The following is a 13,372-nucleotide window of genomic DNA, read 5'->3' on the forward strand; positions in this document are numbered from 1 at the left end:
TTGTTTCAGAGTATCCTAAGAGAATGCTCATTTGTGTTTGAGCAAAAAAGGCTAAGCATAGCATTTGCTTTGGTATGTAGATAGAAGTGTAGCAACCTTGAGAGTATTTGCAGTGAGCAGGTGAAAAGCATGTGGTTCTGTCTGGCTGCTTAGATTTGGAATTTCATTTTTAGACTGTTTATCTCACAGTATGTACATCAGTCTTCAGAAGTTCAGCTTGCTGTTATTGCATGATTTGTTGCAATCTTCTGAATTCCAATTTGCAGTTTTAGTGCTGCATTTATGAAGTTTTTTTTGAGCTGAGTAGGTATTTTCTGTGCATGTATGCATATTTTTCTATATTGCTTGGAGTTAAGGGAGAGAAGGTGAATTGGAAGAAAACAGAGTTTTAGCTAGCAATATGAAATGGAGGGCATATGCTATCTAGGTGTAAATTATCCTGGTTATTCATTCACCACTGGTTTGGAGACCTACTGAGCCTTTAATGAGCACAGTTTTCCCTTACAACTGATTTTGTAACTTACGGCTTCCAAAAGCTCAGCTTTGGTGCTCATTTTAATTTCCTAGGTGAGGTTGGTGTTGCATCCCGTGTGGACACTGCTAGAGAAGATGACCTTGGCTGATGATAGGTGCAGGCATTAATGACAAGCTCCATGAAGAATGTAGTAAACTTGCCAATTCCCAGAAGAAACATCGTTGCCAAAGCAACTGAAATGAGAGGGCACGGGAGATACCGGACATACTTGCCAGGATGTTTGATCTCAGCGCTATCCTTTGAGATTTTGCCCTGCGCAAAGCACGGGCAAATGGTCCCTGCTGCAGGCTTGTAAAGTTACTGGTTCCACAAAGCTTTGCATGTGCATCTCGGTGCCTGCTTTTGGATTTACTGGGCGTGGTTTTTGGCAAAAAGATGAGTTGCTTTTTAAAGTTGCCTTTCCCTGCTGTCTGGTTAACTCCAGACCTATTTCCACTGGAAAACGTTTCATCACTTGGGTGTCCTTGCCGGGCTGGCTCGTGTAATCCTTAATCTGAAAGCGCGAGGAGGCTCAAGGCGGGTCACGGGCTCAGACTGGCGCTAAGCAGCGTCGAACTGCATTAGCAGGTCGCAGGCGGGCCGTGGGGCGCAGAATACTTGTCAGTAAGAGCCAAAGCGAAAGAAGGGCCCAGTGGGCCTCGGGCTGGAAGGGCAGACGGGCGGGATGAGGTGAGCCGAGTGGGGCCGGGGCTCCCGGGCGCCACGTGACGGCCCGGCGGGGATAATAAGCGGCGGCACGGAGCCGCCCCGGGCTCCTCCGCAGGGTCAGCCACAGGGACTGACAGCAGCAGCACGCAGGGAAGGAAGGTCATCACAGGTCAGCGCCTACCTGGCAGTTTCAGCCTCTGCTCTCAGCAAGATTAGTCAATATTCATTTCCTGTCACCTTGCAAAAAGAAAAATTAAAAAAAAAAAAAAAAAAGGGAAGAAGGAAAAAGGACACTGCCACCTACAACCTCTCAGCAAGTAAACGAAACTTAAATCGTAGTAGAAGCCACAGCAGCTGAAGCTGATCCCCGGGTAGCATGAATAGCATGAATCAGATAGAAACAAACATGCAGTACACCTACAACTATGAAGAGGATGAGTACATGACCCAAGAAGAAGAATGGGACAGGGATCTGCTCCTGGACCCAGCATGGGAGAAACAGCAAAGGAAGGTCTGGAAATAATGTGTATCTGTCTGTGTGCTTCTGTGTGGAATGATGCCCTACCTTTTTGCCATACTGTGTCTGGAATTGTCGGGGTTGTACAACAGGGGGTTCTAATGAAATATATTTTACATTGTATACACCTTTTTTATATATAATGTATAGTAGTTATGCCATATTTTTAGTTTAAAGCATTCCATTTTTTAATTCTGAAGTGAAACCTATGAAACAGATGAAAATAATTCATGGGAACCAGGAGTTTATTTTTGTATTGCACTGCAAATATTCTGTCAATACCTCTAGATTTATGTCTAAGTATTTCGGTAGCTTTCAACTTCACTTCCTGGATCTTCCTTTTGGAAAGCAGACTCTGAATTGATGTTTGTGCCTGACTGATTTTCAAAAAGAGTAAACTGCAATTACAGGCAGAGATGAATGAGATGGTTCAGAACTAAGTGTGCAGAAAAGTTTGCAATATTTCTGAAAGCAGACTGAGAAGTCACTTTTGAAATTGTGATCTTGCAAGTCAGCTTTTATTATAATTTATTATTTATCTCCATTCTAACTGACTGACCTGACAAGGAAAGTATTGCCTAGAAATATATCCAGGCTATATTTGGAAAACTGTATGTCATGATTATGTTCCTATATGCCAGTTCACTGTCTGGGGAAAAAACCCAACAACAGGTCTGTCAACTCATTGGAATACACAGTTTAGAAAAAATGCGTGTTGCCTCGTAGTTGTAAGAAAACTATTGTGCCACCAAGTACTGCTCACAAGTTCTTTTTCTGAACATAGGCAGAAATTATGATTCCAGCTGCAGTCACGTTAATGCTTTGGTACTTTAGTAATATTTGCAATATCTGATTTAATAACATTAAGTTTTAAGTAGCATATGGAAAAGAAAGATGAAATAATGCAAAGGATTTATTGCTTCCTAATTTAAAAGGTGATGCTGAAGTCACAGCTGACAGATCTGGGATTAAAAGGTTATCTGCTGGTTACAAGAATGAGAAAAAGGGAGGGAGTGAGAGACAGTGCTCTGGACAACAAGGCTGATTATGCATTTTGCATAGATGAGCAGATTAAGTAGAAGGTGCCCATTTAGATCTAATGACAGTCTGTCTCAGTGTTACAGCTTCTATAAAAGTGTAATTATTAAAGTTAGAGCTGTTACAATAGTTGAGCCAGTGAGTTTGCTTTTCCCTTAAAATTTGTAGAAGCAATATTTTCCTCTCAGATTTAGCTTGTAGCTTCCCTCCTTCTGTGATTTGTAGCTGGTTTTGTTCATTTTCTTACATTTATATCTGTTCAGATCCCACTGTGTGAGGATAAGGGGAGAAGTTCTGTTCTAGGTTGAAGTTCACTTTTCTTGATGTACCAGCTGCTGCAGCTCCTAACGAATAATTAAGTTGTACTCATCACTCATCGACACTTGATGTTTTAATTTGGCACTCTTCAGATGATGAACTGTACTTTCATGTTTTATAATGAGAATGAAAATTATCTTAGTGCTAAAGTGCTTTAGTGATCTGAAACTGCTCAGCTTTAAGGGGCTGTGTTACATCTGATTAGGACACAATTGTCCAGTATTTCAGAGAAGGCTGTTTTCAAAAGAAAATGGGCAGGTTACTAGATGCTAATGCACTCTAATGCAGTTTTCCTTCAATGCAGATAAATGTTAAAAAGTAAAGAGAGTTTGGATTAGGTAGACAGTCTTATAATAAGTCTCTTGATTTTTACAGAAATCAGGGAGCAGTTAAGCTGCATTGAAAATTTTATGTTTCCATTCCTCTGAACAAGCAGTACTTCAGCAGAAAGTCAGATTTCCACACTGTCAAATTAAAGCAGACCCTGCTTTGCTTCCATAGGGTAGAGAGTGTTGTTTTGCTACTTCATGTTGCCAACTCCCAGGGTTTAGTTTTGATATTAAATGTGATACCATATTCAAATAAAATTTATAAGATGGGATCCTTGTTCTTCATCTTGGAAAGAAATCTGAATTTATTATTACATGAATAGTAAGTACTTGCATGATAAAGGGCCTGGTAAACTTTGTAGAATGTCAAGGCTTCTGTCTTTTCTAATTTGTGCTCAGACAGTTGCAGAAAGTGCTTTCTTAGTTTCCTTATTCATTATCAGAAGACTGCAAGTACATGGGCACAGATCCTTGTTCTAACTGGTAATACAATATTCAGAAGTGATCATGGTGGAGCCCTGGCAGTTGGCAGCATATATTTTCTATTAGACAGTCTTGGAACAAACCAAAAATAAATGCCATTGTTTCTATTGTGGGCTGCCCTCTCCAGACTTGCCATTTCAGTGATATGCCTGGTATGAAATCTGTCAACAGATGCTGGTAACACATGATGACGTCCATAGGATTACAATGGAGGTGATGCCTAATTATAACCATGGTTCGTAGAATATTATGGTCTGCTGTAATCCAGGCTCCTTGGTGGTCACAGATGTCCAAAAATATATGAAGAACACTGTAGGAAAGAAAGTTGAGTTGTAGTTTAGTACTGTCTCTCTGAATGTGAACAACATTTTCAATGACTTAGTTGAGGTAACATTTAGCCTGTGTCAACTCAGGATATCAAGAAAATGCAACAATTTGACCATTTTTGCATTAGATGCTCTTGGCAAAAACTTAAATGTCATTGGGCATTTCAAACAGCAAAAAAGAAAAGAAAAAAAATTTAAAGAAAAAGAATTACATTTTGGATGGACGTGCTGTCTACTGTGGAAAATATTAGGAGAACCATGGCCTTTGTGTCTTTTGAATATATAGATGTGTACCATGAGATAGGAGACTTCTACTGCTTGACCCACTACACTTCCACTGCCCATGTGTGCTAAAACAGCAGCTGAAAGATCTATGGAAGTGGCCCTTTCTTTCTTCAGTATCACACAAAAATAAAAAAGTATTGGAAATTAGAAAGCCTGGCCAAAGAGGGTGGGAATTATTTTATCCATTCTGCTCTGTAACCCTAGACAAGGTCAACTCACCTCTGACCTTGGTTTTCTCACTGGTAGAAAGAGGACAGCAGTGGTATTTCTAAGAGCTGGTAGAAGTGGTTTGTTCTGTGGTCTGTGAGACTTGAGATCAGCTGTCTTTTAGTCCCTACCCTGCTGGACTGGTGTGGAGTGGAAGTGGAAATCATACTGCCTTATAATGGAAGACTTAAAACATAATTTCTCTTTTTTTCATAATAAATTTATTTCTTAAGTTTTCAAGAAAAGTTCAACAGCCTCCACAAACCTTTTCATTTCCCCTACCCTGTATTATAGTAGAACTAAAAGGAACCTAAGGAAATGCAGTGTCCCTTAGCTTAGGCAACCAAGCACAACAATGCTACTTGAAATGCACACACGCTTGCAATGTTTTTATCTGTCAACACTGCTTGGTGAGCCATGTGTTTAATGTGGCTCTTGTCTATTTCCAACTTTTGCTATAAGTAATTATAAGAGTGTACTTTTTCAGGCTTTCACATGAAATGTTGTTTTTTAGATTTCCAAGGAAGGTTGTGGAACATGAGTGGTCCCTTTTTCAGGACAGTTGTATTGTATTGTAAGGCATTAAACTGAGCTCACCTATTTAATGTGTGCCTTCTGCAGTCATAAAAACATGTCTGACACTATTGCCCTAACACATGTAAGGAAAGAACTAGGACCATATTCCTTGCCTTACTGCCATTGTTACAGATGAGTGATCTTATTCTGTCTTGCTCTGTAGCGCTGGTACCACTTCTTTGTTAGTGCAGAAGGGTTTTAATGCAGATAATGTAAATGATGTCTACTTAGATGGGGTTTTTATACTGGTATAAAATAAACAAGATAATTTAAAATATTTATTTACCTTGATATTGCCCTCTTTCTGAATGCAAATCTACTTGATGACACTGAACATTGTGCATGAGTGAGGACTTTGGAAAAGATTCTTAAGGACAAAAGCTGTGTCTTTTCAGTCTTTAGCAGTGCATTTCAGATTACTTTTCCAGTGTGACCTATAAGGATTTATCTGCATTACCTCCTTTGGATGGTAACGTAACTCCTGTTGTCTCTGCAAGCAAAAACACTCCCAAAAATACTTGTAAGTCGCATGTATGGCAAATTATTTGGCAGGAGCTATCAGAAATATGGATTATGGACAATGTTCTTATTTTTCTTATGTTGCTGCAGCTTTATTAAGTTCAGCAGATTTGAGAGGTTCATTGCAGCCTGAAAGAGAAATTGACCTTGTGTTCAGTCTGACTTCAGAGTCTATAAATAGAGTTACAGTCAGTATCCCAGATTTACTCTAAAGTTTGCTTGGTCTTCTATGGATGGAATCTAAGTTGCTTTCTTATCAGAAACCTCTTCCTGTAAGAATTCTACTGGTGTGTGAGAAGGCAGATGTAGTGGAAAAAAACAACTTAATTCTTCACTGGGCAAGAAAAATAAGCAAGGATGAATGAACGAAACATAAATGTAAGGCATAAAAGGGTTGGCAGGAGAGCCTGGATGCCACCAACAAAATTAAGTTCTATATAACCACTTCTCATGGATTTATGGGCTCCAGATTGAAGTAGTTGTGGAGAATATAATGACATTTTCAATGGATAGAGGGCATTTCAGCCTAAGTCTTCCTCTTTTACTGAGATCATCTGGAAATAAATTTGGCTTGGGTTTTGTTTTTTTTGTTTTCAACCATGTAAAATTCCTTCCTTGAATAATAAGCCTTGGGGTTAGGCTTGCATGGCAGACACAGAAACCACCACTAGAGGGTTTTTACTGAGGTGGCACTTTTTACCCACTTGGAATACTAGTGGGATTGTTGAGAAGGCACGGATTCCCCTCTGCAAGTGAGCAACATGATCAGGGTCTGGACATGAATGTAGGAGGTGTGAGGGAAGCAAAAGGTCCTCTCCTTTCTAAGAGAGTATGAACTTCTCATTACCTGTTCCGAGTACTAACCTGTTAACAGTTGCATATTTCTTAAAAAGAGGATATTTCTTATGGAGAGTTGGAGTAGCTTTAGAACTACTTTCAGGAGAGAATTGAATATGCCAGGAGAAAAATAAACCAGAGTCAAAAGCGTAATGGTAATGGAAAAACCATGTGCCACCATAGTATATGCTATTTCATATGCTGAGTTCTACACTGCAGTTCTCTCCCTCCCTTACCTTTCTATGCAGATAATTAGGATTGTGTAGGTGAATTGGGAGTTCTGTTGGCTGAACTGCAAGATTTTCTATTAGTATTAATAGTTAAAAAGTGCCAACAATTTCACTTCCTTTAGACTTTTTTTTCCCTAGTGTTCAGCAAGTATTTGGCTGTCTTGCATAGAATAGCAATGTCTTGCTAAACGAAATGTGTTACTGTAGATGTAGAATGCATCTTATGAAACATAGGTTTTGGCATTCCAAGGCCAAATGCTCCTCTTTGGGGTGCATCAAGATTTTTTTTTTTTTCCAAACAGAGGATGCCAAAAGCTCTAGCATTAAGAACACGCAAAGAACATCTCTTGTTTTCTTTTAAATCCTATGTGCATTCTCAGTGGGAGATGGCCCCATAGAAGGTCTGCTGAGAACTTGGTAGTCAATAGACAAGCATATTTTTTTTTCCTGCAACAGCATGTCTTGATTTCTTAGCGTATACTGAAACTGTCCCAAGTACTAGACAGACCCTGATGCAACAGAAAGCCATGGAGTGACAATTTCTTTTGCCCTGTGAAGAGTTGCCATGAGAGCAGAAGGAGTCTCTGTAGAAACAGGGGATGTGTTTATGGCCTGTTCTGTACAATTTGCCTCTTAGAGATTAGTGCTTTTTAAAATAGTAACATGTTAAATTCCTCTTGCTGATGTTACTTGCATGGAATGATGCTTGAGAGGAGCATGCTGAAAGGACAGTGGAACGGTCATATTTTGTCTTGGAAGCTGTCAGTAAGGTGTGCAGCCCTGAATACTGTGGTGCTGGTATATAAAATAAAAATCAAAGAAAACTATTATGAAATTCACTTCACTAGAAATTATTATGTAGGTACTTGTTTGAATGGGAAGGTTTTCTTTACCTGTACTAAGTGAGAGAAATCAATGTATGACTCAATATTATGTTTTCTGTTTAAACTCAAATGAACCTCTCAATGTTGACCCATTCCAGGCTCCGTACACTTTTAAGTGTTGTCAAATTGATAATTCCTACAGTCTCAGTTTAGCTGTTAATTTCCATTGACTCTCAAATATCTGCCAGCAACAGATTATGAAAAGAAATTATCAGAACCATTTTATAATGGGAAGCAAAGGCTACCTGCTTCTTTTATTCATAGATGCACACCACAATCTCCCCTGAAGTTTGTATTGTAAAAGGTCTGTCTGTAGATACGCTGATCCAATTAGTAAGACAATAGGGATTGGAAGAAAGTGTGCATCTAAGTAGCTTTCCATAAGCCACAACCAATGTGCTTAAGAGCTAGAGAAAAGCTGTGTGTTAAGCAGTGGACTTTGCAATAATCTTTTGGGGGTGGGATGTCTGCATCTTGTCTGAATCTCTCTTGGGGTCACTGGAGAGCTGAAGAGAGAGGCATGGAAGGTGTTTGCTTGGAAGACCTCTGAGGGTTTTCAGCCCTGAGACCACAGTAAAAATGAATCCATGCTTATACAATTTTTAGCCCTGTGCAAACAAAAGCAGGGCTGGGGTAAATTCTGTAAACTAATGAATACCAGTAAGAAAATATCACAATACCATCATCAATTTCCAAATGAGACTAAAACAGCTTTACAAAATGATTTTTGACTGCTTTTGGCCAATGAGGCCAGGTCAAAATCTTTCATTAAAACCCGTCTGTCCTCTCACAAGACCAAAGACGTCATTATGATGGAAAAATCAGGTGCCAACAAATGCCTCACATGAATTGATCACTGTTGCATAAATTATCATCTATTTAATGACTTTTAATTTAGCTAGTGATTTCTGAATTGCACTGTGCAGTTCTACTGATTAATGTCAAAAGGACTGAGCATTAAGATTTTCTTTACTTGCTAATAGTGACTAATATGTAGATATTAGTACTTTAGAAATTATACTGCAGACCCTGCTTACAGAAGAATGCACTGGATTTGCAGCTGGAATGCAGGTAGATGTGATGCAGGAAGAAACATGTCAATGAAATAGAATTAGATGGGAATTTATGCTGTTTTGCTTTGTCCCAAGTCAAAAAATGTTCCTCCTCTGTGTTATTTTATATCCTTACAAATAAACAAATATAAAAGTGCTTACACAGTTGGCAAAATTGAGTTGGTTTCAATGGCTTTACTGCCAAGCATAACTTCTTCTGAGCTGTAATTGTTGGGATAAACAATGTGTAGCTGATGTGGTATTCCTCCACTGTGAGCACTGAGAAGTTGCTGACTGAGTGAATATCTCCTTTATGGCCATGCATTCTTTACTCTCAGCTGATACCAGAAGGAGAGTGTATTCACACTGAGTACTCAATTTCTTCTTTAATGAAATTTCATTCCTCATAGTTTGGGGTAATTTTCACATCTTCAGTGTTTGGGGAACACCATTTCATGAAATGCTGTGGTAAGAGTGTGTGATGCTTGCTTTTAGTTTGAAATTTACCTCAGGCTGAGAGACTTGATGCATAAATGTTCTCATAATTATACAGGTCCTATACAATGCTCTATTTCTGCATGATAAAATTTGCCAGGTATTTAAATATGGAAGATTCCTCTTTTCACATCGTTTAACAGCAAACACAGTGTTATGATCACCCTCTGTGCCTGTTTCTGTACAGCACCTGTAGTAGCTCTTCCTGCTGGCAGTACAAGGAACACTTCAGCACAGATCCTGGCAGCGTGGTCTCAGTAATCCTCAAACTGCTGGTGTGAAAGGCTTCCAGGGCAGGTGTTACTGCTCTGCAGGAGGAGACAGAGGCAGAAGGCTTTGAAATGCAATGATCTCCTTTTATAAAAATGTTTCCTACTTGAAATGGTAGCTTGTAGAAATACACTTCATACTTTTGAAGGCCTGTCCAGAGGGAAGCAGAAGGTGACAGCTGTGATTTTTAGTTAGTTTCTATAATTGGACCTAAAATTTGAGTGTGCACAGAGGGGAGAAAATAAATCCTAAATTTCTGTCCTAAGTGCAAGAAGGGGCACTGCTGCTCCTGTGTCTGGGTCTGGTTTTACCCACTTTTGAGTTGTAAGGACACATTGCGTTGTCCATGTCTTCATCTCCAAAAGAGTGCTTGTAATAGCTGTGTGCTGGCTTGGCAGATGGCAGTGAGAAGTGTTTACTGTACTTGATATGAGTAAGATTTTCCATTTACTTCAAATGCTTCCTCCCAAGTGCTCTGAACTGCCAGAATTCCTTCAACTTGAAATCTGATGTTTTTATTTATCTTCAAAAAACTTATAAATTAAAGAAATCCAGCCATCCGTTACTTTGACAACTTGCAGGACCTAATTTAGAGCAGACAGATTCTAATCTTAACTGCCCCTCTGAAAAGCCTTGCTCACCCCCACTACCATAGCAGGAGTCTGTGCAAAGTGACTACCCCAGGCTAAATTTAGCATCCGTGATTATTCCTTAAGCATCTAAGGACACACTCGTATTTTTTATAGGTGTTGAACACCCAGGCATTTCCACTGACGTCAGGAGGAACTTCTATTTTGCACCTTTGAAAATCAGCCTGCTGTTTTGGTAGTCACAGAAAGGCTTAATTATCTAGCATTAAGTGATTTTTTTAAACTCTGTTTTATATTTAATCTTGGCATCAATGTAGCTTTTCACTGCTGTAAGACTTAAGACATTGCACTCTTTAATGTGAAGAAAACTGGTACCCAGCTGCATTAAATTCAAATTTAAAAAAAGCAAAAATCCCCAAATGCCCAACTATAAATGATTGTGTAGCTCTGGGGTATTATTTCACCTAGAGGAGTTCCTTTGAGCTATTAAAACCTCTATAGTCCAAGTTCATCTCCCGCTTGGTTCTGGAGAGTAGTTCCACTACAAGTTTTCTTTGGCAGAGTAGCTGATCATCTTTGACTCTACTACTATCCATAGGCTTCCAGTCCCCTTCACTTGCTGGTACAATGATCTCCTACTTTATACCAGGTCATGGAAGAAATTTGAGGCAACCCTCCCTCTTCTTAATACTTCTTAATCCTAAATAATTTCAGTAATGTGGTTTGCAGTGCAGCCCCACAAGCAGCTGTATCTGTGCATGCACATACTATGTACAATGCACTTGTCACCCATCTGATATTATAGTAAAAGAGAAGCAAAACACCAGACATGAGGCTGAAGTTGGTTTTCTTTCCTTTTATCTAAGGCCCTCATTTCCATGACGGAGCACAGGTTCCAGAATGGCTCCTGTTGAGAACAGAGACGCGATAAACAAAGAACAGTTTATTTAATTGATAAAGCAGTTTGCTTATCGCAAACTGTCTAAAACAGTTGTTTATGCCTTCAGCAGTTACAGTCATCATTGTATATTTACCCATCTATTCTTAGTTAGGTGCTTGAGAACTGGTTACTTTGTTAAATTTCTTATTCATATGTAATCAAGTCATCCAAAGATCCCAAGTAATGTTTTGCTTTTTATTCTGGTTTAAAGAAAATGTAAGTAATTTAGAAACCTGAGCCTCACTAAATGCTGTTTAGAAGCTCGGAAATTTTTCTGGAAGTCTGCTGTCTTACACGATATTTTAAATGTTTTAGAAAATGTTATTCTATAGATAATGCCTCATAAAAATAACTAAAGTGTAGACAAATTAACCCTGTCTGTTTAAGTGGTACCTTTAAGCACAGAAACAACTAAATTCTTTAAAAATCAGTTTCTTAAACCAAGCATGAAATAAAAATAGATTTTTTTTTTAATGATCAGTTACAATAATAAAGTAATTCACATGGACAGATTATGTGCTTTGTGAATTGAGAAATACTACATTGAGTAAAGTGGCATATATGCCACAGAAGAGCCTTTTGTTTCATAATTGGGAATTAATATATGAGGTTTTCCTTTCTCTGTAAGAGGCCCAACTGAAACCTTAGTTTAGATTACAAGTGAAACTAGATTTGGTTGTCTCCAAATGTGCTACATAACAGAGTGCAAAGACAATGTTTACTGTGTAAATGTTTTGGGATCTGACTATTGACATATTTTCCTATCATTTGTTGGTGTCAGAGACTTAAGGATGTGTGTTTTAGTAAGGGTAAAATTGAAAAAGCTTTCAGTATCTGTCACAACCTGCTTTTATGATTATGGAAGTGCTTTAAAGAATGCTCCTAAATTGGATAGGAACATAGTTTTATTCACTCTGACTGTATTGACAAATTTATCATGGATTTACTTACTCACCTGGCAATGTAGTGTATAATTACTGGATAAAGATAGCATGATGAAGAAAATCAACAGAGAAAGCAAAGGAAAGACATTTAGAAATCCAGTCAACTAAATCCTGCATTAGCCTACTTTAATTAATCCTTCTATTTCCAGAGGGCATACCTTTATGTGTGAATGCTTCTTTCATCTCATCCTAAATAGTATTTGGCTATTAAAATATGTATCTGCTGAAACAAAACTGTTACCTGTGATAGTTCATGAGCTCTTGGGAAACCAGGAGGAGCACTGTGAGGTACAACTGTTGGAAGAAGGACCTAAGAATGGAAACAATAGGAGATCCTATCTCTTTACTAGGAAGGTTCATTTGGCACAGACCGGGTAGTGACAATGCATGTTCTTTGGTTCATACACTTGAGAGAAGGTCCCAGGCAGTATGAGGGGCATTGACTTCCCCTTTGAAACACACCTGTGGATTTCTTCCTTGAAGATCCACCACAGGATCCTTTTGGGATTACCTGTACTTCATTTTCAGCTCCACACGGGGAGAGAGAAATGAAACAGAGATTGTTCTTTTCTTCTATAATAGTGAAGAAGTGGACAATTGGAAAAGCATATAGAGGGAGAGAGAAAACAGTAAAATGGCTGGTCTTAAATATTTTATCATTGCTGGAACAGTTGCCTTCAAATCTGTTGGCAGTTTTAATGCTAATCTTTTCCTGAAGAGGCCTTACAGTTTGTTGATACTCTTGTGAAGCAGAAATACAGGAAAGGTGTGCTCCAGAATTAACTCATTCTGAGCCAAGTAGAAATGGGTGAATTTCTTTTGACCCTACCACATTTCAACTTTTTGTTGTATATTTTGGTCCCATGACATATGAAATACCTTTTCCTTTCATTTTTTCCCCTTGGTTTTTCAATATTTAGAGCCTTTATCTAACTAGCATTTCGAGTGAGACTTCCAAAATGTCACTTTGCTCAAAAGAGATTCAAAAAGCATCAGAATCCAAATAGGTCTCTGTTCCATTAACTGAGAATGCCTTTGAAAGTATCAAGAGTTTTCTTAATTTTGTTTACCCAAGATCTATATCTGAAAGTCTTGTAGAGAGCGAGAGAGAGGGTGCATGGAAAAGGGATATTTGGGAGCATGCATCAGTACTTTGGGGTTTCTAACAGAACCTACACACTTCATGCTGTGCAAGCTCTCTGCTTGGGTCCCTAGTGCCCTGCCTGTCTGGTTGGGGAGGGGTATTTGGACAGCACTTTATGAGATATGAATATATACCTCTGTATAAATGCAAAGATGCAGTCTTTATTGCATGGATGACAGAGTCCATTAAAACTCTTATAAAAATG

The 13,372-nt window shown here is 38.7% G+C and overlaps 1 protein-coding gene across 1 annotated transcript in view; it reads left to right on the forward strand.

The window, feature by feature from the left end:
• Positions 1 to 1,230: 1,230 nt before the first annotated feature.
• The window catches only part of ACTN2 (actinin alpha 2), a 68,012-nt gene continuing 55,870 nt past the window's right edge, over positions 1,231 to 13,372 (forward strand). The window contains exon 1 of the mRNA XM_041413780.1: positions 1,231 to 1,694. Within this exon, the coding sequence (XP_041269714.1) occupies positions 1,560 to 1,694 (135 nt within the window). The 5' untranslated portion in view covers positions 1,231 to 1,559. The remainder of the gene's footprint in view (positions 1,695 to 13,372) is intronic.

Source organism: Onychostruthus taczanowskii, unplaced genomic scaffold (genome assembly GCF_017590055.1).
Source record: "Onychostruthus taczanowskii isolate IOZ18803 unplaced genomic scaffold, ASM1759005v1 scaffold104, whole genome shotgun sequence".
NCBI lineage: Eukaryota > Metazoa > Chordata > Aves > Passeriformes > Passeridae > Onychostruthus > Onychostruthus taczanowskii.